Below are 26,347 nucleotides of genomic sequence, written 5' to 3'. Positions count from 1 at the left end.
TGGATCCAAGACGGCCACTTTCGACGGCAGTAACCACGAAGACGCCATGACGGCACGATCACCCACATCGTCCTCGCCGCGGCTCTCCACTATCAGTCTGCTTGGAGCGGTCTTCTTTCTACTGACAGCACGTGAGTTTCCCCGAGCGTTCTCCTAAGAGGATCCTCCGCACCTAATTCACGAGAAAATACCTCAACAACTAACATCTGGCTTCAAAAAACAAAAATCCCTTTTAGAAGATCAAGCGGACGTTATTAGGGGGCCAAATGGTCCCGGGACCATTTTGTCAATTTAACTTATGCCCTTGGTACGCTTGCTTTTGACAGTGATTAAACTTGAGAGTAAAGTATATTTGTGGGGCCATTTGTTGCTGTTACTTCTGCCTTATGTACGCTTATTTTTGACAATGATTAAACTTGAGAGTAAAGTATATTTGTGGGGCCATTTTGTTGCTGTTACTTCTGCCTTAAGTACGCTTATTTTTGACAATGATTAAACTTGAGAGTAAAGTATATTTGTGGGGCCATTTTGTTGCTGTAACTTCTGCCTAAAGTACGCTTATTTTTGACAGTGATTAAACTCGAGAGTAAAGAATATTTGTGGTACCATTTTGTCACTGTAACTTCTACCTTTAGTACGCTTATTTTTGGCAGTGTTTCAATTTCAGAGGAAAGTATGTTTGTGGGACCATTTTGTCACTGCAACTTCTGCCCTTGGTACTGTTGACTTGTACGATTTGTCACAAGCTAATAAATTGTAGAATGTCAGGACAATCTGAAAATTAGTGACCATCTTGCTCCACAGACTGGCCCATATAATTAACCGAATTGTTCCCCATGTGTAACGCGATTGAACGTAATATTTCGGGTAGCATTTTGTTACTCTGACATCTGTGTTTAGTTGATTATTGAAAAGTTAGAACATTGTGGAACGATAACGTGGGATTACTTGAAAATCAGAAATGTTCGCGAGGTCCAACGACTTGTATCCATAGCAAACGAGTTCCTAGTGGAAATTCGAACGAATCAGGAGCCAGTCGCAGTTTGATCTTTGATACACTGTGTCTTATAATTGCCACGAGTAAATCTACAAGTTAGCAAGGCTTGAAAAGTCACCGAGGAATCAACGGTTCTTAAATCGAAACCTGTCGCGGTACCATATCGCTCCACTGACTTCCTAGCAAACTTGTTCCTATCCGGTGACGTTGTTATAAAATTTTCACCAACCTGTCGCTGTAATACCATTTTACTTTAGCAACTTCTGTCATTCGTATGGGATTAAAAGATTGCGGAGTGACAGCACACACGAGCTCCCGATTGGAGACCAGTCGTGCTACCATTTCTTCCGTCGTGTAAAAGGCAAGACGCTAATTAGATACACGATTCCCGAGTGATTCGAAATCGACGAAGCCTACTTTTAGAGAAGTCCCAAATTGATTCTATGGTTCTGGAAACCACCGTGACGCGTTATTGTCAAAGTTTCCGAAGTTATCCACGTTAGACTGCACTTGGAAAGGGTGTGCGTCGAAGCAGTGCACTAGACAGCCCACATGCGAGCGCGGTGCCAGTCCTCGAGCGTCGCTTTTCATCAGATCGCATCGAATTCTCTCGGAAGTTAATAATTATCCACGACTAGAATTGAAATCGAGTTCCAAGACGTTCGTGGGAGCTCTCAAAAAATTATTCCACTTCTTTCAGACATACCACAGTCGTTCGAAGGCCTATTGGGTTCTCGCAGGATTAAAAATAACAGGAATTGTTTGAGAGGAAAATTGTTTTACGGAAGGCCTGTCCGCCCTCGAGCATCAAAAGCGATCGAAAAAATTCTTGCAGGACCCGAAACAAGCCGGAAACGATTGAAACAAAGACCGATTGGTCCGACTCGGTGCGAATTGCGAAATCATATTGTGTTCGCCTGACAGCAGCAAAGGCGACGTAGCATCGTGGAGCAAAGTGGACCCGGTCAGCGTTGAATCGCTTCGGAATTTCGCGGGTGACATGCTGCCGCCTGTTGGCGCGAGAGAAATTGAAACGGCTTTCCTGGAGCAGTCGGATTGCAAAACGAGAAACGATCGGGCGTGCGGTTCGGCCCGAGGATCGATCTCGCGCGAGCGTGTTAATTGCGCGGAGCCAATTAAACCGAGTCGCCGTGCTGAAGCAACTGCTAAAGCTCGTTCGGCTCTCGGCTCGTTCGCGTCTCTCGATTTGCCGGTCTGTTTCGCGACTTTCGCGCTCTCCACGCTTTTCCTCCGACCGAGGCGAGAGACCCGCGACGACAGGGGGAGGAAAACGCGGTATCGCGGTCGCCAAGCCAAGAAATCCTCGTCCGCTTTCCGAACGGCCGAGAACTCGCGTGTGCCCGCTCCTAGCGTCGCGATTTCCTCGATCCCGATCGAGAACAGGGATCGAACGGACCAGAGAGAGAGAACAATTGCCGGTCGAGGACCTGCGATCTTTTTTCCCGCGAAAATAATCGCGAAGGGATCCGCACGGACACGTTGGATGCCTGGATTTATTTTTCTATCGTTGATCTTCGTGCAAAATTTAAATTGTCTACATTCCTTCTTTGATAACCTCAAAAGGCTGGAAGCAATACCAAAATTCTTCCAATCTTTGTACTCTTTCGAACCGCACCATTTTGCTCTCTACTTACAGCAATCGTCAGCGGTGATTCGAATGTATTTCTTTGAGCCGAATTGATTTCCCCAGTAATCTTCTTACCACTTGATAAACGTGTCACACATCAATTTCTCCGCTGAACAGAGCAAAGAATTTCCCTTCTAACTCCAACACATTCGAATATAGGTAATCATCTTGTGAAACGTCTTTCCAAACACGTTTCCACCGTCCCATTGTGTCACTTCCACGCCAAGGGACCAAGTAACCTCTTACCTCTTGGAACATCCAGTCAGACACGTTGCGTAAACGTTCAACTGAATTTCATAAATATAAATATTCCTCCGGTCGACTCAAACAGAGAAATATTACCTTCGACTCATAAATATTGAATTGTTTTTCGGTAAGCGTACACGTACAGTCGGTACACAGCACGGTTTCGTGGGCGTCTCTGCCCACCAGTGAACACTGGGAAAATTCCAGACATTGGAATTTTTGCTTCCGGTTCCTCTGCTTTCTGTGTCTTCAACACCTGAAATATTAAACAGATACACGTTCGATTACACCTGGAAAATTTCGTAAAATTGAACGACAAACAGTGACAGAAACTGCGGATTTTATAACAAAAATAGATAGATGTGATTCGGAGGAGTAGAAAAATTATAAGAACTTAAGAATTATTTCAGTTGAAATTGGGTAAGATATAAAACATTAGAAGATTAGAAAAATCTAAAAATGTTAGTATGTTGTTTCCGTGGTGGGGAAAACTGTTTCCGATTTTTATATCGCATAATGTAAAACAAATCGATCACCGTTTGTACGTTAAAAGAACAGCCTCGAGCTGAAAGAGCGTTTTAAATTGCAGCAGCGACAGTAACGCGTCCTTAAAAATCACCGAGCCTAATAGAGAAGCGTAGAGACAGGAAAAACTGAAACGGACGAAGGTCACGATCGCGGAAGAAGAAAAGCGGCCGATATTCACGAGCGTAACAATGGCGGTCCGGGAACCTGGCGGGATTCAGCGCGTTTCAAGCAAAAGCAACGTTGTTATTAAATCTAACCCCGAAATCTAATCCCCGTGGAGTCAACGCGCGTTTTGACGGCCTTAAAGTCGCACGCACAATTACTCCTCGCGTAGTCGGCCGCGTGCAGAAGTGCCGCGGCACAATGGGATAACAAAATTCTGCCGGTAACTCGGGCCAGAGCAAATCCGCGCGGAGAACCGGTCGCATAGCCGTGCATTCGCATTCAGCATTCAAACCACTTCGAAATTATTCCTCTCACCGGTTTGTTTACCAGCTCGTCGGCTATTTCTTACGTAATTCCAGCCGTAGGCGAACGCAAATGGAATCCGACGGGGCTCTCCTCTCGATATTCCGGCGTTGATAGAATTATATTATAACGAACCCGGACGGACTTGATATTCCGACAGCGGGAACAAACGTAGAAGCCGGGAATTATTTTCGGACCAGCCTCCGATATACAATTACTCGCATTAATATTCGCGGACGACACCACTTTTGTTGCTTTGCAGAAGAGACGCGGCATTTCTCGTTCAACGAAAGTGGAGTTTCTTTAAAGTTTCTTCTTAAAATTTCTTCCTCATTTGATTCGGTTTGTATTCCTTCATTTGACGCTTCGTATAGGGTGGCATGATTTTATCGTGCTGCTTTGAGCCCTTCCTTGTCGATTGAAAATGCAGAATTCCGTTCTAGCAATAATATCTAATACATACAATATATTTTAAGTAATATCTTGTCAGATTTTCAGGTGGTATTGATGTTCGAACACTTTGTGAAATTGATAGAAAATTTAATTCTTTATACTTTGTTTAGTGTAACAGTTTCGATATATTAAAAATCATTTGCTACTAAACCTTTTTGAAACACAAGAATCCCGCTCTGCTTTCAGGCTTGTTTTCAATTCAATTTTTAATAGATGTTTATCTGACTCTTTGGGCTAATTCTCAAAGAGATCTGTGGTGTTTAAAAAAGTAGGATATACAAATAGGAAAATAGATACACAGTGGATGTCTCTATTGCTGGTGAATAGGCTTGCTTATAGTAGCACAATAAATAAAATTAATAGATAAATAAATAAAATTTCTCAAGGTGTCCAGGCACTTCGGGAGTATGTATCTTTGTTCGCGGATTTCATCGCGATTCGCAGCCGGTTTCCCGTTATCGCGGATCCAACCACTGTGAATACACCGGTTGCGACATTAGCCGCGAGAGTCGTATTATGCGCGGCTCGGCAATTACGCTTGTCCGCCTTCTGCTTTCTCTTTCGTATGGAAATGTCAAAGGTCCGATACACATCTCTATCTCTCTCTCTCTCTCGCTCTCTTCCTCTTTCTCTGTTTCTCTCTGTCCAGCTTGAGCCGTTTAACACTGAAAGTACCGGCAGTTGATCCGACTCATTTTCGAGTCGTTAAAATAATTGCAGAAGCGAGAACCTGCTACCAGTGCGAGATAGCACAGAAACATCAGGCAAGGTTCTGCACATGCCATTGACAGTTTCGGCAATAATTGCACTACTATTGTGCTCGAACAGCGACCACTCTTGACAGACATCATTTTTTTATTTACCGGAAAATTTACCAAAATCGAAAATCAACGATTGAGAATTTCCCAACGCACTGTACAAAAGCCAAAATTCTTGAATCAACAAATTTTTGGAATCGGTATAGCGTACTAACTTCTTCTGAAATTATTTAGCTTCAATCGACATTTACATATACCTATACAATTTGCAATGTACACATACAACTACACGAGTTCCTTTCAAGAAGAACAAAATCATAACCGAGATACATTGATAATAAATTGCCTGCTAGAAGCTCGAATAAAAATAAACAGGTTCGAACGGACTTTGTTAGAACATATTCGAACACGCACCAGCAATTAAACAATTTTTCCAGTTTCTATAGTAGCGACATTTTTGTCGAAATTCGCGACTGGCGTCTATCGGATCAGATTGCTCGATCCGCGGATCCAGGATGGATCGAGGCTTTTTCACGAGCGGCCCCCGAGTGTAAACGTTTAACCACGTTCCCGCGAGCTGTCGTTACCGCGACAATAATTACGCGCTAATGGCCCGCGGACCGAACGACCTAATGCATCCTCTTCGTGCTCGAAACCATAGCCGCTTTGACAAGCCCCCGGTTCTCATTAGCGATTGATACCCCGGCCGAACGATGGCCCAGATTTCCGTGGAACATCGCCGCCCTTCGATCCACCCTTTGATACTCCACTCTTTCGCGAAACCATTCTGCCGAAACGTTTCCCGGAAATGAATTTTTCGGGAAAGCTTCGCGATCATAAGGGAGAACGACGCTTTGAACCGGCCTTTTAACCGTTTGCTCCGGCGAGGTGGAGCTCGGTGAAGCGGAGACGCGTAATTTGTGCTACCGTGTCAATGATAAAAGTGTCATCGTCCCTATTCACTTTAGACCGAAGCAACCCAACGACGAAAGTGAAATTCCCAAGTGATTTTAACTTTTCGAATCAAATTTTTGGGTAAACGAAACTTCATTTCAGAAGGGTGCAGAAATTGTTTACAGCTTCAGGAAACGCTCAGATTGTTGAGATTAATTTTTCCAAAACATAGTCGCTGGGTTCTCTGTTATAGTCCGTTTCCCGGAAGAAGAAAAGTGCTAAACACTGCCAGTCGAATGAAAATTCTTACAAGTTCATTTTAGTAGCCTGTAAATATTGTTTATGCCTCGGAAAAATTCATTTTAATAATGCGAGCGTTTCCTGACGCCGGCGAGTTTCTCCTCCGTTAATTCTGGAAAGCAGAAGACATAGCTTCGCTCTGAGAAATGAGCACCAATAAAAATAATTATCTTCCGCGAAAGGTTTGATGATTCTTCCTAGGAGCGGTCAGATTTTACCATCTTCTTGAGTACAATTTACTCGGTGAATTATACAACCAGCTGAGTAGTTCTAAGCTAGGATTATTCGTGACATGTAAACGCGTTTTCTCCGGTGAAACGATCACAACACTACGCTACGGTGTTTACAAAATAAAAACGATGAAACGATTCCATTTAACATCCGATCGCTCGATTTTTATTAATTTGCTGTCTCGTGTTGATTGGCAACGGCCCGTGAACGGGTTTCGAGGGGCTACAGGATCCGATCGTGAGAAACAAGTTGGATCCTTGAACCCGATACCTGTTAGAGACGAGTTACGGACCAGTTTGTAACGCGAAACCGACGGTGCACGGGGAAATTAAAAGGCGTTCCCTTAACGAGAGTCCGACGACGTAACCACGGATGTAACTTGGTTGTTTCAAGCTCGAAGACGTTGTTACAGGTAGTTTTCTCGTATCGATCCTTTCCTCGATCTTACGCGACCAGGAAGAGGGTCGTGGTTTATTTGCAGCTGCGGGTCAGGAAATGTTGTAATATCAATCAGAATTGACTTACCGGTCAATTTTTATTTCACCGAACGCTATGATTTTATGCAATCTCCTAATCGAAACGAAACAGTCCGAACAATAGTTCACGCATTCACAAGAAAAACGCGACGATAAAATGAATACAAAAATTTTCAATCCACTAAATAATGTCTACGTAAATTTTTATCGTCTATTGATCGACGATCAGTTTCTCCACACGATCCAGAGATCATTTTGTAAAGCAACGTGTGTAATTGGTTCAGAAAAATTGAAAGAAGAGAAGGATCACGATCCTGAGCGGCGACAGATCGGATCCGTGGAAAGCCACCGGTACCAAGTAGATCCTGCGATCGCCTGGCGATGGAGCGGATTGATCATTAAGTCGCAGGGTGTAATCTGGGATCGTAGTCTTGTCATTGATCGAGCGGGCCAATCTGCCGGTGTAAACACGCGTAACGTGAATCACGGTTGGAAGGCTGGATCCGTGGCCGCGGTCTCCGATCGATCGATCGCGCGGCGACGTTTAGCGGTTTTCCCATGCTTAATATCGTCGCTGTCCCACGTAAACCATTCCGCAGCTCCCATCAACCAGCGGACTCAAGATAAATTTCACCAGTGCTCGGAAACGGTTGCTGCGGAAAAATAGAAGACCGAGAAGAGAGAGAGAGAGAGAGAGAGAGAGAGAGAGAGAGAGAGAGAGAAAGAAATAGCATTGCGCGTGCATCTGGATGCACCGACTCGCAAACGGCTGCATCCGCGAACGGGGCCGGATTTTTCTCCAATTATCAAATACCAGGGACAAAGTGGTACACCGGTTCCCAGTCGACGTTACATCACCGATTACAAACGACAGTTAACGGCACGAAACGACGACAAACGCCGGCACCGATCTCCGGTGCAGAGAGGCTCGTCTAATTTTCCAGGGATCGAGCGGGCCCACGGATTTTTCCACGATCATAGAGGAACAGCCTCCTCCGGGCGCCGTGGATCGCGGACGATTGATCCGATCCCGAGGATTTATGCCCGGGACACGCGTCAATCTCGTCCGATGGACGATATCCTGTCCACCACGAGAACCGTAACGGTACAAGCTCGCCCGATCCGAGGGGCTAGATGGACGAGCGATCGTCGGACCGGTTCCCCCGATTCGTTAGCATCGATCGGAACGGTCCGGCCTTGACGTCCGATCCATATTTATGCGATCCTGGTTTCCTCGTGGCCGACTCTGCGATCGATGGGAACTCGCGGGCCCCGATCGTAAACGATTCTTAGACAGGAGCTCGCGAGGTCGGCGGCCCCGCCGAATTATTAGGCGACCCCATAAGTTCTGCCGTTTCCTGTTGCGTCTATTCGAACTCCGAGAAGCCTCTTGTTAGTCTGACGTGTCTGTTCCAAGCATTTCCAGCGACAATCTCTGATCAATCTCAAAATCGCTTCTCTTATTTTCTGTTTGTTAGATCATCTCGCAAATTGTTTCCTGTTGCACTTTGCTATTTTGTTTGGGCTGTGTTTTTAGAGAAGCTTCTTCACCTATGAGAACATTGTCTAACGTGTCTGTTTAGGGCACCTTGGCACGTTATTTTCTATTTAATTTCTGTTTAAAGGTGTACGAAAGTATAAAAGGTGCGTGCTTAATCATTTCTGTTTAAAGGTGTACGAAAGTGCAGAAGCTGTGTGCTTAATAATTTCTGTTTAAAAAGTGTACGAAAGTGCAGAAGGTGTGTGCTTAACAATTTCTGTTTAAACGTGTACGAAAGTGCAGAAGGTGTGTGCTTAACAATTTCTGTTTAGAGGTGCACGAAAGTGTAGAAGGTCTGTGATTAATAATTTCTGCTTAAATTCAATTGTAGAACGTATAGTATGTTAAAAGTGTACGAACGTGTATAAAATACGTGTGTCGGGTGTATAACAGTTTGGTATTGAAAGCGTGAAAAAATGGGACGGTTCGTGGTGGATACGGCCTAATAGATCTGTCCAGCGTGGTCTCGATCTATGGATCGTAGAGAGACGCGTTCGCAGAACTCGGTTTTGCATACGGCGTAACGATCCACGGTCTACATCGCGATGGATGCTTCACGGTGGACATCGACTACCGTTAACCGATCGGTAACCCGAGTCCAACGGAATTTATTATTCTAACTAACGCGATCCTGAACGCGATTAGTTATGCATGCGACCGGTTCCCCGGTCCTAGATCCTCTGACGGCGTCCCGTTGCTTAATTATTCGAGAGTCTCGAGAATCCGCCGGCGATCGTTTATCACGGCTCGATCGCCTCTTTGCTTTTCCCAAATGTGTAATAATAACAGACTCGACGGTAACGTGTCTTACGTCGAGCCGTTTACTCTCGTACGAATAGTTATTCATCGCATGGACTCACATTGTATGCATTCATTAATAATACCATAAAAATCGACGGGTTTCCACAATTTGTTCACATGACATCATGTTTTTTTGTTTAAATAAAATTCGCCTATCATAAAATACGATGTTTCACCTGTATTCTACGCCGTGGAACGTTGAAAAATTCCTACGGGTATGCGTTCTAAAATTTAATTGAGTTGCACCGAGTTTTTAACATGACCTCGTGATTCTTTTTAAATCGAAATAACCTTATCATAAAGTACAATTTTCCATTAATTCAAGCCTTTAGACGTTCAAAAATTCCTACGGGAGTGTATTCAACAATCCCCTGAAAATCCTAAACCCTTAAGGACCCTTCAGGGAACACTTAAGACCGTAAAGGGTTAATGTTAACGATAATGGGAGCATCGAAAGCATATACTGTTGACCCGATTTTTCCCGCGGCTTAACGCTGATGCGTGATTAATCGATTCCGATTTCTTTCCAGGAGTATGCAGCGAGTCTTATTATGGGAAGCTTATTGGCAAACTGCCGACACTTCACCACAGCGTCAGCGGTGAAGTTTACGCCGTGGACGGACGAACTCTGTTCATCAAGGACTTCGTGTACGATGGCGAAGCGCCAAGTTCGTAACCAAGAAGCGCCTGAACTTTACCATTACGAGAGGCACGCGCGCTCGGTTCGCTTTTCCCGCGGAAAACACCCGAATCTCTCGCGGTTTCTCCTGCCGAGACACTCAAATTTCATTCGAGATAGATTTTTTACGGTTTACCGTTAAACAACCTTTCTCCCGAATAATTCTTGTCGGCGAACTACAACCAAAGTTCCGACGACCAAAGCATACGCGACATTAATCGACATTTAAATAAAAATTGGCTTCGAAATGGCTGCAATAGTAACGTTTATAATAGTAGCAACCTAATCGAATTTTCGAGTAGAATTTTCTCAGCGAGAACCGTGTTCAAGTTCGAGCCGGAGAAATCGAGTCTCGGCGTTAAAGTCGAGCCAGTCGCAGCCGTAAAAGGTTCTGCCGGTTCTCTCAGTCGACTCTCACTTTCCTGCGCGGTGTGGCTCGATAAAATCGAAGTCGTGCGTGTACGAAGGACACCGCGGCAACGTCACGAAGGATCGGGACAAAACGCGAACAAGCAAAAGCAGTCCTCGCAAGGAGAAACAGCGAGAAGTTGATCTAGCGCGGCCGCGACCGAGCGCCGTTAATCAAGTAATTATCGGCAGCCGTCGGAACCTGTAATCACGAGATTATCTTCTTCCAGCGGCTTTCTTCTACGTGGGTTCGACGGACAGAGTGAGCGGGGAAGACGGAGTCAGACTGCGCGACGAAAGAGGAGCGTGAGTGCTCATTCTTCATTGATAGATGTTTCAATATTCCCCGACCTCTTGAATCGCAATTAACCCACGAACCTGTACGATAGTTCTCTTTCGAGCCTCCGGTTAAGTGGATGCGACTATTAGAGAGAATTAATGCAAATATCCTCGCGGATATTGTGATTGGATTAATCAATCTCCCGGGGAAATAAAAATGGAGCCTGCGGCGTGCAGTTGTTGGAAATCTGATTTTAATACCGTTGCTTCTTTTCCTGTTATTACTTTTATTAATTCTATTAATTGGTCCTTCCAGGACTAAATTTTTTCCAAACTTACATTTTAGAAAGATTTTGCTATTTATAATTTTTTCTGGGCCTCACAGTTTTGTACATTTTTTAAAGAACGAACACGTCTCGTGATTTGATTGCTTCGTCCTTGTAAGGGAGGGTTTCCATTAATGTCTTGTGGATTGTTATAAACGACTAGTTTTCTCGGCTTCGCAGAACGCAGACGCTGAGGCGGTACCGCAAGGAGGACATCACGCTGACGTTGCCGGACAACAAGACGCTGAACGACATCAAGTGGTTCTCGGTGTGGTGCGACAGATTCTCAGTGAGTAACAAACGAATCCATCCATCGTGCTCGTGACCTTCGTTGTCACGTCGATCCCCGTCGAACAACACGGAGAAACCGGTATATCGTTTCCCCGCGGCGCAACTTTCACGCTCCCGGTTGTCGCCGCGCGTGCCAGTCGCGCGAGAAAGTCATCGGTTCGGTTGGCGGACTGCCATAACTGCGACGAACGTCCTCGCGAATTATATTTAATCGTCCCCGACGCCGGGCGAACCTCTCTACCGAATGAAAAACACGACAAGCCGGTTGCCGGACCTCGATCCTCGGCAAACACACGATTATGGCCGATTCTGGTCGCGTTTTTCCATTCGGATGCGTTTTTCGCTAATTTCCACTCGTTTTATACTTCATTGCAATTTTATCTCTCCGATTCGCGCGGGAGGAAATTCTCTGAAAATCATTCGGCACGACCGAAATTAACCGTTAAACTTTCAACGTGGGTCTTTCGTGCCCGATGCATTTTTTAGCGACTCGGGAAAATCTGGAAAAATTCATATAGTACCTTCGGACACCCTAAATTAATTTTAGCACAATGATTTTTATATATTTGTTTGAATATGTTATATCCTAAATGGAACCGAGTAAAATACGTGAATTATGATCCCTCTCTACGGTTTAAGGGTTACAATTGAAATTTGTTTTCCAGTGTAACTAAATGTTTAAGTTAAAGGATTTTTGACAGATACAGATGACATTTGATAGACTATAGCGTTCTCCTCATGATGTACTCTTCCGAAATAAATTAGTACAGTTTCCCCACCGAATTCCGGAGGTAATAAAAAATTGTCAATATTATTGTACAATGTTGTAACACAGAGCTGCTCAACATGTCTATTAGCGGGCAAGGGCGCCCGCCGATGCCCGCGGGCACAACTACGGGCAAGTGACTCAGCGGAGTGAGGGTAGACCGTAGCACAGCCGCAGCTTGCCACGTAGCTGTGACAACGCGTGTGACAAATACACGCAGCGTTGCCCGCAGGGGCGTGGCTTCGCGCCCGCCGTTCCGTGTATGCCCAGGGCAAGAAAATCGCTGCCCGTACGGGCAGACGCTGAACAGCTCTGTCGTGACAAGTTCGAGAGAAAAGATAGATTTCGGGCCACAAACGGTTAAAATTTAGGCAAACGTCCAAGAAAACACGTGTCTACCTAGCACGGTGTCTGGCCGTGCAAACGGGATTGGCAAACGGTAGCAGAGTGACGTACACCGCAAAATTTCAGATTTAATGAGCAGCACGATAGAGCCACTCATTCGGGACGGCCGGTTATCCATAGTCTGCGTGGATCGTCGATTTACGTCCTCGATATTGCCGGCGCGACGCAAATTTATACCGAGTCGTAGCGGCCCGATACCACAGCCCTCTATATGTACACACACACGTGCGTGCGTACGCAGAATGATAAGCTCGGTCATGGCACAACGGGAGCGGAGAGCTAGAATTTCCATTCTCCGAGCTGCAAATGAATTCTGTCCACGGCGATCGTGGGTCCTTGGCGTTGAATAGTCTTTAGCAATGAAACTCGAACGGCCGTAAATCAACGGATTGTTGCTCTTGCAGGTGAGTTTCGGGGATGTTAGGATACCCAGAGGATTCGACTACCCGAGGCCGCAGAAGATAGGCGCACTGAGCGGCGTTCATGGCATCAGTTCCGAGCCGATCGTCGTCGTTGATAGTCAGACCCTGTTGGTGCCTAGCTTCAGCTACGATGGCGAAGCTCCAGGTGTGTAATCATCATTATCGAATTAATCAGACGCGTGTTTGGGTTGTACAGACTTTTCAAAGCTCAGATAGAACCTCGTTCTGTCCTTGTCTTTACTCATTTTTAACCTCTTAAGCAAGGCGGCGCGCTCGTCCGCAACTCTGTCTCCCAGGTACGGCGCGCCTGGCTGTGGATAGCAAAGAAGCCACTATAGTGGCGTTACCGTTCGAACTGATACTTTCCACGGAAGCCACTATAGTGGCGTACAGTGCTCAAGAGGTTAATTCTTAATTCTTTGCACTCGGAACTATTTGAAGTTCGAGAGCGAACATTTCTTCGAATGATCATGAAATCGTGTTGCAGACGCGAAGTTCTGGGTGGGCGCCGGACCATCGCCATCGCCGCAGGGAATCAGAGTACCGGACGAGAATGGCAGGACAGTGCCCCTGCGATTCTACGACCGCAAGACCATTGTTCTCACCTTGCCGGGTGACCTGACCGTTCATAGGATCGGCCACTTCGGTGTCTGGTGCGAGGCATTCACCGTGGATTTCGGCCACGTGCAAATCCCGCAGAACCTCAACGTGCCACCGTCTTTGAAGATGCTCGGAGTCTCGCCGCAGGTAAGCTGGAAAGCCTTCCTGTAGGTGGAACATGGCTATGGGGACAGACGCCGGCTCGAACACCTTCGAACAGAGTCTCGGGAAACGTCTCGACGAGGTTCTCGATCGTTCAGCCTTAAAACAATTCAGCGTTAAACAATTTTATGCACCATTCAAGTATTAGAACCGGTCCACGGTGGTCTGGAGATGGGACCATGGGACTCGAGGTTTCTTTTTTATTGAACATTAATAGTTGCACTAAGCTAGAGCCGAGATTCGTTCAGCTTGCATTGCCAGACTGCGGATTTTACGAATTTCTGAGAAAAATGTGAAGTACAGAGAGATTAAAAGAATTTCAGAATATGTTAATATAATTTCTACAGGTTCATATTATCGGTGGATCAAAGACTATTTTTATTTAGATTTTACGCCTTGCGGTCGACGCGAAAGATTCCGCAAGAGATGCAATATTAAATTTAAGTGAAATAAACTTGTACGAAAATTTCAAGAAAATAATTTTCCACGATGAAAGTTCCCATAGATCCGCAGTCCATCACGATTTCAAAACGACGAGAATTCTCGCGTCTTCGCGTGTCAGCTTGGAAACTATATGGCTATATGCTAATTAGATCGTCCCATACCGCAGCGATGCTTTTTCAACGAATCACATGATCGTTAGATTGAGGAGTTTTACGCAAAATAAAATTTTCTGCATTAGTCGCAAGTGACAGGAGTCAAATAGGAGTTTTGTTCTCTTTTTAACAATTTCAATGAATTCCTTTCAATTTCTCAACTGCTTGAAATTTGACATAAAATCCGAAATTGCTCTTGACAATTGCAACATGCAGAAACCGAATAATTTCTCTGTTGAATAGTTTCACTCACATACTCAAATTCTCAAATTGCAAATTCATGAATGCATCAAATTTGCGATCCACCCACGAAATCTTTCGTTCATTGACTCAGTTTGCAACCAAACATCATTCCATTATCGTCTCTCCACAACGAAGCGGCTATACTAATAATTAGAAGAACAAGATTAGGATAATTACAAACCTTAGAAAAAGGCAATGTAGAAGTAGATAATATAGAACACGTCTAGATTCTAACGCGCAATTAATCAGTATAGCGACGCACGGCCACGAAGTATCTGCACCATAGGCGTAGGTAACTATCATACTCGAACGGGTAGGGCTCTCTCCGACTGCCGATCCGAATCCCGATGCCAATCACGTCCGAGCTGACAGGAGGAAAGGGATTCGCGCAGGCTTTTACCCTGTTCCCGATCGATTTACATCGTCTTTAGCCCGAAGACGCGATGCTTCCCGCGTGTCACGTCCCGCAAGTTCCCGAGCTGGGTACCAACTTCCACGTAGTTTCATATTCCGGCGACATTTCGCGAGGCGATTTGCGCCGTCTTGCTCCGCGCGTTATAGAATTCGCTGGGCGGGTCTCCCAAAAATTTCGACGCGAGAAAACACCGAATAGAAACACGTAAATCCTCGGCGATTCTCCCAAAAAAAAATTTGCAAGAATTGAAAACTTTTCTGCAGCTGAGAGAACATTGCGAATAACTGCACGGTTAAATCATCAAGACTCGCATTAGCGGAATTTTTCCTCCGAAATATCTCGCGAGGCTGGTATCGCAACGGAAATTTCGTCTCGGAATCGAAGCCGTTCGTTCGTGCAGTAAACGCGCGTGCAAACGTGTAAGCAGAGAGTGGGAGAGAGAGAGAGTCGCAAACTCGTCATTGTTCGAGGACGAGAGCGCGTCTGCGTCAATATTTGAATGGATATCCGCCGGCGGAAGTCGTCGAGCTCGACAGGCTCGCGATTTTCCGCGCAACCGGTCCCCGTTTGTTTTCCTCCGGCGCGCGGCGGTGATTTCGCGTAGGTGTCTCCCGATGATTCAAGGTAAACGCGGCGAGTTCTCGATCGACGTTGGCTCTCTACTAGCTGCGCAAGAACCCGAAAATCTCGGGTCTCGCGTCGGGCCGAGGCATTTCCGAGACTGTTTCAGAATTCCGATGTATCCACGATCCCGAATAATCTCGGTGACGACCCCGAAAATTCTCGAAAACCCGACATTCTCGCGAACCCGTCCCGATCCCGAATAAAATTCCGGAACCCGCCCCGACCCGCCATTTTCGAGTCCTCGCACGCGTCTACTCTCCACGAATCGAATCGAGTCGGGGCAAAGGGAGCGAGCGAGAGAGAAATGCATAACACCCTGTCTCTGTCCTTGTGTTGCAGAACGTGCATCGCGGAGGGCAGGGACAGACGGTCGGTCTGGCGAACCTGTTCGAGCCGTCAACCTCGTCGTCTTCTTCGTCGTCGTCGCCGTCGTCGTCGACGGTGTTCGCGAACGCGTTGCTCTCCCAGCAGCAACCTCAGCGTCCGACGACGTACCGACCGATCCTACGCCGAGAAGACAAGGTCCAGACCGGCAGATCGGCGGCGCAATACGGCGACGACACAACGAGCCTTGACGAGCCCGCGTATCAGGAACATTCCCGCAGAACGAGGCCGCAACCGAACAGAGCCGCGCAGCACGCGGAACGATCGAGATCGCGACAGATTGCTGACGAACCACAAGCGAATTCTTATGCGAGACTCATGCGATTCCATGGCGACGGGAGGCTCGAGTCTTTCGTTAGATATTAATTGAGAGGTCGTTTGAGTTTTCTGGAGCTTTCCCTCCGTTGCGTCGCGAGTAGAGACCGTAGGGAGCTGGTTAGGGCTTAGGGGAATCGCGACAGCTTGCTTATGAAGCACAGGCGAATTTGCACACGAGACTCATGCGATTCCATGGCGACTGGAGGCTCGACTCTTTCGTTAGATATTAATTGAGAGGGTCGTTTGGGTTTTCTGGAGCTTTCCCTCCGTTGCGTCGCGAGTAGAGACCGTAGGCAGCTGGTTAGGGCTTAGGGGAATCGCGACAGCTTGCTTATGAAGCAAAGGCGAATTTGCACACGAGACTCATGCGATTCCATGGCGACTGGAGGCTCGACTCTTTCGTTAGATATTAATTGAGAGGTCGATTGAGTTTTCTGGAGCTTTCCCTCCGTTGCGTCGCGAGTAGAGACCGTAGGAAGCTGAGTAGGGCTTAGGGAAATCGCGACAGCTTGCTGATGAAGCGCAGACGAATTCTTGTGCGAGACTCGCTCTGTCCGATTTTTTGTAGGATTCTCCCTCGATTGCGTCGCGAGTAGAGAACGTAGAGAGCAAGTTAGGGCTTTGGTGTTTACGATAGTTTGCTGGTGACACAGGCGAATTTGCACACGAGACTCATGCGATTCCATGGCGACTCTTTCGTTCGATACTGAGAGCCTTGGTTTGCTCGGGTTCTGTAGAGCTCTCCCTCCGTTGCGTCGCGATTAGGAACCTTGGAAAGCAGGTTATAACTTAGGAGGTAGTGACAGCTTGCTGGTGAACCACATGCGATTCCATAGCGATTGGAAGCTCGACTGTTTTGAGAGCCTTCGTTCGTTCGGTTTCGGTGGAATTCTTCCTCCATTGCGTCGCGATTAGAAACCTCGGAAAGCAGCCGTGGAGAGTCGTCAGTATGTTAGTTTAGAATACTCAATTTGCCACAGTCGAAAAAAAATTGAAATAAAAGTTTTCTTGTAATTTAGTTACTATAGTAACAAGAGATCGACTGTACATTATCTTTCTCCCAGGACTTTAATATAGGATTCAAATTCTTCCCGAGAAAAATATTTCCAATATTTAAAAAAATCCTCAACCGTAAAGGGTGAACATTCCACATCTCCATTGACTGATCGTCATCCTCGATATCTCACGCTGCCGTTAGTATCATCTCCATTCCCTCCGTAGCGTCGCGCGACTCTTGAGCCTCGGCGTGAACTTTCTAGACCAACAAATACTCTTTAACCCCCCCCCCCCCCTTAGTTACCCAGCAGATCGTTCTCTTCCGCGACACAACGGAGGAACCTTAGAAAACTCGCCGAACGCGCCCCAACGGAGGGGAAGCGATACCTTTACCAAACGGAACGAGCTCCTGTACAAATCCTCGACCCGTCAGCGCATCGTTAATCGTCGAAATCGCTCCTTTCGCGGAAAAATCGTCCGGACCGAAGAGGATCGACTCGAAAAGGCTTTCTCGAGCGATTCGAACGTCCGGGCCAGGAAAATCCAGGCCCGTCGGGCCTCTCGGGTCCCGGAGGTCGGTCGCGTTTCGAGGAATTAGCGGAAGTTCCGTAAGCCGGGCCGGGCGATTTTCCGTCGCGGAAAACTCCGGTGGCGCAGCTGCGATAATATTAGCCGGAGCGGATCGTTCGCGAAGTTGTCGGGCTGGTCGCGTGGCAGCCGTTTCGCAAAGTTCGGGGGGTCACCCCTTTATTTATTTTACCCGGTTTCGCCGCCGGCCATCATCCGTTCCGAAGCGGAATCTCCGAGATACACGGATATACACGTGCAACGACCGCCACGGGCGCGAGCTGCATCGACTTCCGGTCGCCGAAAACCGGAAGTCCGCTGAAATTCTGTTCTACGAGAAAGATGCCCTGAGAATCTATACCGCAGCAAAGATTAGGTATTGCGGGAGAAAAGTAGAACGAACGGACGATAATTTAGATTGTGGCAACCTGCAAACCGGAAGTCCGCTGAAATGCTATTCTACGGAGAAGAGGTCGCACGAGAAACGCATACTGGAGCGAAGATTAGGTGTTATAGAAGAAAAGTAGAACGAAAGGAGATAGCATGTTGTTAGGACAATGTAGAAGCCAGCGCAAATCGCGAATTAGAAGCTTTGATTCGTACCACTGGCTGTAGAGACCCTTTACCAGGGATGCGAGTGCATCGTTCGCGTTCTCCTAGGACAATACGAGTCGCCGGGACGCATGGTCCCCCGTGAAATACGTGTCGATATCGCTGACGGCTCGCATTGTTCCTCGGACTCGCCTAAAGCGCGCGTCCTACGGGGAACTTTGGCGAAATGGTGAAACTGGCTGGAAAATTCGATATGTGGACGAATATGATTAGGAGAGGTGTTGTTCTAGGAAAGTTTTTGGATAATCAGCTTGTCAGCTGTTCCTTCTGGTTCGTTGTACGCTAAAGACTAGTGCTTCGAACCCTTAAGCTCGTGGAATTTCAAGGGTAAATGTTCGTACGAATATGGTTTCAAAAACTGATTTGCTTTATTTAGCGAGACTATGAGATCGAGTACAGGGTAGCAGGCAGCGTTCCAACATCGATTTATTAAAGTAGGTAAATTGTCATCTGGTTTCATGATGTCGGGTCCATTTTGTCCCAGCATTTCACAACCGTCATCTTAACGAAAAGATTGAAAGAACAACTGAAAATATCCTTGAAAAAAATTATGAACAACTGCCTAAATGGAGGTAAACACTGCCACCTAATCATCGAACCCGTCCACCTCCAGAGTACTAATTTAGACAGCAGTATCGCCATAAGTAGACAGCGAATTTTTTTACATTTACGTCGAAAACGAGCAGGTGTAATTTAGAACAGTAAAAACATTAGAAGTAATTTAAAAACGCTGTGATATTATTTTCGACCTATTAAACGTATTAGCTCTAGAACTACCGGACCCGTCAAAATGACGGATTTCAGATTTGCTTGCAATTCGTGAAGTGACAGAAATATTTTAGCATACTTCCTGATTCGAGTACATGTTAGCATATAAACCCTATGGAATCTGAATAATACAGTCTCGTTTAGGGCTCGGCAGTTCTAGCGTTAAGAAGGAGAATAAATTTCTATTTTACTCCAGTTCGTTTCGGGTGGAAAATGTTTATTTTGCACAAAGATCCGCTGTCCAGCTGTAGAAGTTACAATAGAGTTACGTAAAGCTCGCGACCGAAAGCGATGGTCGGCGAAGAGCTTTCGAGCGGCGAGAGCGTTTGGAATCCTTGGGAGCGTTCGAGGCGAGAAAACTAGATAGAAATCGTTGCGTGATTAACGATCGAGTAGATCTCGAACGGAGGGAGCGTGTCAGCGAAGTCAGCGGTCGAGCGAGAGACCAGCGAAAGTGAACGGCGACGCGCGTCGAAACGGAAGCGTACACTTTTGTAAATAGCGTGAGAGAGGGACTGGAATATGCGATTATGACTGTGATACCGAGGGTTCAGCGGTTCTCATCGGAGAACGAGCGTTCAGGTTCGAGCTCCGTCGACCGGAAAAGTGCAGATACTTCGCGCGAGCCACGGGAGCGCACGTATACAAATGAACGTCTAAATAAACGTCTGAACGAATCAAACGTATTTTTCTTGCAACCATCGAGTCCTTTTTCTAACCTCGTGGAATATCGTTTCGGCTTCGTTCGATCGCACAGCGTGGGCTGGGAACCCGTTATTTCGTGGTCAGAATTATTTTACACGCATAATTGCCTGAAACGGCCAATATTTTGGCTCTTGAAGCTCTGAAGGGAGCTCATCAATTGACGCGTAATTTGAATTTTATTTTGGCCGCGAAAAGATGGATTTCCAGCCCACTGTGGATCGGTTTCGCTTTCGTTCGATGATGAGGCGAGACGGGACGGGACGAGGCGAGAATGGTAAACGGTTTTGTCGTTTGATTTCAGTCGAAACTGAACTGCGAAGTTCTCGAGGACAGGCTGGGCTTCGAGGTGCGGTGGGCCGTGGCCGGAGACAGCATAGTCGCCCAACTCGTCGGAAAACTTGGTGAGTACATATATTCCTGAGCTGTCCGGGCCGCTCTCCGCCGCTCCACAAAAGGGCGAAACTTCTATCGGCGCCGCGGCTTTATTGAAAGAGCCGTGAATCTGCCCGGCCGTCCGCGCAAACCGAAGATCCGGCGGGCGCCGAACTTTTAATTAACAATACTCGACCGGCTGTCCGGCAGATAACGTATTTTTAGGCGTGTCGACGTCCCACGGCACACCACGGGAGACGATCAATCGCCCTGGTCAATTGCGGGAACGAGGAACACGAGTCACCGAATGACCCGTTTGCACCCCACATGCCCCGTGTAATCGTTCTCGCGGAAAAAGGAGAGCGGAAACATCGCGTTTCACGGTCTAATTAAGCTCGTCCATTGATCCTTACACGATCATTTTACACCCCTAAAGCGCGACCGAAAATGTTGAGGAAAATACACGAGGTAGAGCCAACGAGTAGCTATCGCTTGGCCTTTGGCTCGTTTCGATATCGCGTGTAGTTGTCGAGAAACATCAGATTGAAGTTAGGGGTTGGAGAGGTTTCTGAATTGCTCGTAGGGGTAAGAGTTGAAAATAAACAACGTTCTGTGCAAAATAGGCGTGGCCTGCTTTGAGAAGGCGTGGCCTCGTTGCTCTTGGCTCAGTGCCTTGGATGCACACCTAGAACAGTGCGTCATAAAACAATCTGTGACTGCATCTAGTCTACAAGTGCCCCGAAAATCTCCAAAACCGCAGAAGAAGACGGCGAACCTTATATTTCCTGTATAGTAGGGGCGTGGCCTGTCCTGAGAAGGCGTGGCTTTGTTGCTCCCGACTCCCTAATCAAATTAATCTGTGGTTACACTTAATCTATAGCGACCTAAGAATAGCTAAACCCTTTTAAATTGACCATGATTTTGGTCGTTCTGATCGGCAGAAAGCGGACAGTACATGGCCTTCGGAATATCCGCGAACCCGGAAAGAAGCAAGATGGTGGGCGGAGACGTGGCGGTCGCCTGGGTCGACAAACAGAGTCTTCAGGGTTATGCTGTCGACTACTTCCTCGAGTCAAAGGCTCAGTGCTCCGGTGGACGAGGCAGCTGCCCCGACACGCGTATACAGGTAAATCAATTTGTATGTATAGGGTGTCTATCAAATTTATTGCCCCCCGAAACAACAAGCTATTGGATCGCATTCTTTTCGATTTAATCGAAATGAAACGTCGGCTCACAGGAGAACACGAATTCCATCCGACTGCTGAACGCAGTCCTGGTAGATGGGTACAGCATCGTGACGTACCAGAGGCCGTTGAAGGCGACCGACGAGCTGGATCTTCAGATCCTGACGAATGGCACGCAGGCGATCATATGGGCCATCGGTCCTCTGAACGACAAACAGGAGGTCAGCTTCCACTCGGACTATCTGAAGACCGACCGGTTCATCGATTTTGGAAGACCGCCATTGTGGAACTGTCCTGTTCCGGATCAGGAGCAATCTACGCTGCTCGAGGACAATGCTGATAAAGTCAGCGGGCACCAGGTGATGGACGAACGAAAATAAGAAGCTCTTAACCTTCATACAAATGATCGGCAATCTACTTGAAATTCCTTTTGATATTTAACATTTGGCAAGTAGCAAAATTGGTGTAGACTTCTATGGTTTTGGATGATCACAGATTTAAATTGTTCAAAGTTGTTGAAAATTTTCGTTATTCGCGTAAGGGTTGGAGAGATCCTCCGACCCTCTTCTTTCAAGGATCAACTAAAATTGTTCTGCGTAACGTAGGCAACGTTGTTGTAATTATACTGACAATTCGTCGAAACAGGAATTGACTGCAACCACGAGGAGACCCCAAAGGGCCCCGCCAACCCCTGCACCGGCCACGAAGACCGACGCCTGGGAGATTCCTGCCATTCAATGTAACGAACCTGAAGACGGAGTGTTCTACGCCCAGATGGGTCCCACTGGTGGAAAACACGGATACCCTGCTATCACTGGTACAAAACTCACCTTCACCTTCACATTTTCTTGAACAGAATTGTTTCTTAAAATTATACAACTTTTCAATGCGAACAGAAGGTCGCGAATTTAGTTGCCAGCCTAACAGATTGTTCCCTATGAGTGAAAGTTGCGTCAGCGAAGAAGGCGTTTGATTTAGCACGTTGCTTCTTCTAGGTCACGTTGGATGGGGAATCTCCTGGTACATAAACGGTCTCCTGATTCCGGAGATCAACGTGGTCCGTGGGACGAAGTATACTTTCGTAACGGAAGGTGGAGAGGACGCTGAGACGCCCGCTCGCTACCATCCCTTCTACATCACCGACGATCCTATTGGTGGATACCAGCACAAGACCCCCGAGGAAAAGGCTGTAAGTGCCTTCACCATTGAGACATTCGTTTCCTAAAAGATCACACGACTTCAGTTTTTTTGCCAAGCTAGACGAATCAGACGACATGTACAGTGTTCACTCCGTATATGTCCCAAATGCCTAGCCGATAAAAGTCCCAGGGGTATACCCTGTGAGGAGCAAAGAAGCTCGAGAGACCTCGGTCGCCGAGGAGTGTAAGGTCGCGTGGATCAACGAATAATGTCTCCTCGCCGATATGTGTCTGTGGCTGGATCCGTGTTTTGGACATACATCGAGTGAACACTGTAATGACAATTTTGGGAAACTAGCGTTCGGTATGAATTACAAAAACTCCAATTTTCACACCGTTAGGCAACAATGAAAACGATGTGTTCTTCTGCTCGCAGAAAGTGAAGATATTCGCCGGGGCGCAACGCCAACGAGGCCAATACCGACCGACAGGTGTAGGACGTCTGTGCAACTGGGTGCCAGACCAGAACCAACCCCCTGCTGATGAGTTTTCATCGTTCGGAGCGTACCAACGCACTCTGACGCTGGTGTGCGAACGCGGTGAGCCAGGCTACGTGGAATGGACCCCCGACGAGAACACTCCGGACACCGTTTACTATCAGGTACCCGAATCAACCCTTTTTTTAACATGACACGATCAAACAATTGGATCGCCAGTCGAAAACAACGAAGAGTTGGTTGAACACTTTTGGGGACACAATCCCCTCGGTATTTCGGCTGTCTCGGCTGAAACTGACGGCACGTCCAGCATCCCCAAGGTGTCAAGCTAACTTTCTAGTGGAGAGATTCTCAAGAACTAACAATCTGTGCGATCCGCAGTGTTTCACTCACCGGTACCTGGGCTGGAAGATCAACGTGCACGACAGTTGCGACGCGGCCGAGGCTGCATCCTCCGCCAGCGAGATCCACGAGGTCCGGGTAGCTCCATCGGATGAGCAGCAGAGCGACGACCTTGAGGGGAGCTCCAGCATTCGCGTCGCGAGCAAGGTAACGCCCACGGCGGAGTTTCTTCAGCAGCATCTTCATCACGGTGAACCCGGGCTTCGTTATCAGTATCATCCATCGACTAACCACGGCAAGCTAGGCGCATCATACACGCAGCTACTAACGACCGCTAATAACAATAATAACAACCACAACAACAACAACAACAACAACAACAACAACTACATGCGCTTACAATCACCGTCTTCATCATCATCATCGTCGTACGAGGACCAGTTCGGCACGAAGTCGTCGTACGCAACGCAGCACCGTCATCTCGACGAGGACGTCTTGCAGAAGCATCACGGCCACCACCATCACCATCATCATCATCATCACCAAATGTCGCCGGTTTATCGCGACCAGCCGATGATGGGCGCTAACAGACACGCCCCTCCTCCGGGCCCCTATCCGCCAAACCGACAACAGATCGTGGAGATCGAGCAGGACCTGCACCAACAGCCCTCTAACCAGCAATTGTCTAACCTCGTTGCAGATGGTCCGCGACCAATGAACCACGGGATCAAGTACGTCCCCCAGATCGTTTATTCCAGACCCGTGTCGTACCATTACGCCAACAACTATCATCATCCCTATCATCACGCGCCGATGCACCACGCGCACCATCAGCCGGAGCAACGGACGCAGCTGATGCTGATCAAGAGGCCGATGATGACGCGACGCCCGATGCCCCAGAACCCTCATCCTCAGCAGAGCATGGCCAGACCGGTCTTCTTAGAAAGGAAGAAAGCCGTTTACCGACCAGCCGCTTCTACTTACAGGCGAGCAGCCGAGAAACTGATCCCCGCGCCGCAGATCATCAAGCTCAAGAAGATCGAGCCGATGCCACCCACCAAGCTCGAGCCCAAGGTCTCCACCGTGGACGTGTCCAATTTATTCCCGGTGCCCCTGAAGCCGGCTAGAAACACAGGCTTCAATCCCGACTCAATCGTGATCGAAGGAGGCTTCAAACCGATCATCAAGACCGTCGACAGACCAGAGGACCTAGCCGAGAAGAGGATCTCCGAGGAAAAGGAGCCTCCAGTCCAAGAACCACTGAACCACAGACCTGTGGACAGCTTCGAGCCAGTGTTCATACCTTCTCCACCTGTTCCGACCGTGGACACTACCAAGAAGTCCAAGAAGAAGACCAAACTGCGTCCCGGAGATGTCGACGACATGGAGATGGCAGCGGACAGGTCCAACACGTACTACCTGCCTCCTGTGGCTAACACAGGATCTAAGGATCCTCCGGGATCACCGTCGGGTGTCCTGATCACCTTCGATGGCAAGAGATTGAAGGACTCCAGCCTGGCTAGGTCCATTTCCACGATTGACGACTACCGTGGCAGACTGTCTTCGGATGTTCTGAGCAGGACACCACAGTTTGGACGGTTCAAGGGTGAACTTCCGGTGTCTGTCCCTGAAGAGGGTCGCTCCGAGTTTAACAAACGTCGGATTTCGACGGATTTGTCGTTGCCCGACGCCAGGCCCAGGATCAACACGAAGCTGACACTCGTGTCTCGCGAGAAGAGGTCCCCGCACGAGGGTCACGTTCACGGGAACGTAACGGGGCTAGATCACCACGATCATCACGGTCATCATCATCATTCCAACGATTCTTTGCTTGCCGGCGCTGGTGGAACGGTCTTGGCTAACTTTGGGTGCATTCTTCTGGCCGTTGTCCTTCACCGTGTCATCTGAGGGGGTGGTTTTTGATCTAGGGGAACAGGATTTCCAAGGGTAGTTCGTCAGAGAACTCGAACTTTAACAAAAGGGCGATTTAGGATCGCGGACCGGAAGTTCGCGCGGGGATCTAGGATCGCTCGGGGCGCGGAACGATCAGGTTTCTTTAGCGGCTCGATCTTTATCATCGCGGAGCGAGACACGCTCGTAGATAAACGGACAATGTAATTCGGGCGCGATAACACACACGGGGGAGGAAATATTAACTAACCATATTAGATACTTGGTTTCTCCGTTTCTTTCTATTTTATATTTTTTTTTATTATTTTCCTTTTTTTTTTACTTATTTATTCAGCTATTTATTAAGAGATCCACACCGTCCATCGTTTCTGCGCGCGGACGGGGAGTCGTGCACGAAATTTGATAATTTGAACGTTCTTGTTCTTCCATAGGGGATCGGATTCCGAGAAAAGTTAGCCGGATAGTCGTTGAGAAACGGCCGGTAGAAAATGTGAGCCCGACCGCAGAACGAAACAGAGCTAAAAGTAACGCGTAAGTTAAGGATTGATAGGTTCTAAGTCTCGAGGTGCAACCACGGAGGGGATTCCATCGATCTACGTGCTACGACAAGAGTTTGTTGACGTTTTAGCGTATACACACTTGTAGATAAGTTCATTGTTAATAAAGATTGTAAAACACGAGAAAGAGGACCAGCACAGAAAAACCTTTCTATCGTGCAACGGCAAAGTAAGCTTCTTCGAGGTCGTGCGACACTCTCTCTGAACTTCACGGCGTTCAATAACAAGAATCGTCAACCCCTTGCCAATGTTTAACAACGTTCGTTGATTTCGTAGAATTTTTCTTCAACCCTCATACGATCCTCAGGGTGAAACAATCGTGGGACATATTTCTTTACAATGTAACTATATAAATGAGAGAAAATTTGTTGATTTAACGCGTAAATCAAGAATAGTTGAAATATCATACGAGTGTTAACATTGTGGAGGGTTTGCAACA

General features: G+C 47.3%; 1 protein-coding gene across 3 annotated transcripts; it reads left to right on the top strand.

Moving 5' to 3' along the window:
- On the top strand, nucleotides 1–26,244 carry Skeletor (DM13 and DOMON_DOH domain-containing protein skeletor). 3 transcript variants are annotated; one of them, XM_076795289.1, is made up of 14 exons: nucleotides 1–131; nucleotides 9,871–10,008; nucleotides 10,658–10,733; nucleotides 11,213–11,321; nucleotides 12,899–13,061; nucleotides 13,404–13,663; nucleotides 20,208–20,307; nucleotides 21,220–21,404; nucleotides 21,516–21,821; nucleotides 22,108–22,279; nucleotides 22,458–22,651; nucleotides 23,038–23,262; nucleotides 23,480–23,664; nucleotides 24,361–26,244. In XM_076795289.1, the coding sequence occupies exons 1-14, from the start codon at nucleotides 47–49 to the stop codon at nucleotides 25,346–25,348; spliced, it is 3,186 nt and encodes a 1,061-aa protein (XP_076651404.1). In that variant the 5' UTR covers nucleotides 1–46; the 3' UTR covers nucleotides 25,349–26,244. The 3 variants fall into 3 exon arrangements, with proteins under 3 accessions (XP_076651404.1, XP_076651402.1, XP_076651403.1); XM_076795287.1 differs by having other exon boundaries at nucleotides 26–131; nucleotides 23,480–23,647; nucleotides 25,783–26,244; XM_076795288.1 differs by lacking the exon at nucleotides 24,361–26,244 and adding an exon at nucleotides 24,141–24,272 and having other exon boundaries at nucleotides 26–131; nucleotides 23,480–23,647.
- Nucleotides 26,245–26,347: the final 103 nt, after the last annotated feature.

This window comes from Halictus rubicundus, chromosome 10 (genome assembly GCF_050948215.1).
Source record: "Halictus rubicundus isolate RS-2024b chromosome 10, iyHalRubi1_principal, whole genome shotgun sequence".
Taxonomy (NCBI): Eukaryota; Metazoa; Arthropoda; class Insecta; order Hymenoptera; family Halictidae; genus Halictus; species Halictus rubicundus.
Note: the sequence above shows the minus strand (reverse complement) of the source record. Positions and strands in the feature narration are given on the sequence as shown.

What these genes read in the sequence shown, in the direction of transcription:
- Skeletor (XM_076795289.1), top strand. Translation starts at nt 47, where the DNA reads ATGACGGCACGATCACCCACATCGTCCTCGCCGCGGCTCTCCACTATC. An exon ending in CTACGATGGCGAAGCTCCAG is followed by an intron (nt 13,062 to 13,403) that starts GTGTGTAATCAT and finishes ATCGTGTTGCAG; the next exon opens with ACGCGAAGTTCTGGGTGGGC. An exon ending in CCAACTCGTCGGAAAACTTG is followed by an intron (nt 20,308 to 21,219) that starts GTGAGTACATAT and finishes TCTGATCGGCAG; the next exon opens with AAAGCGGACAGTACATGGCC.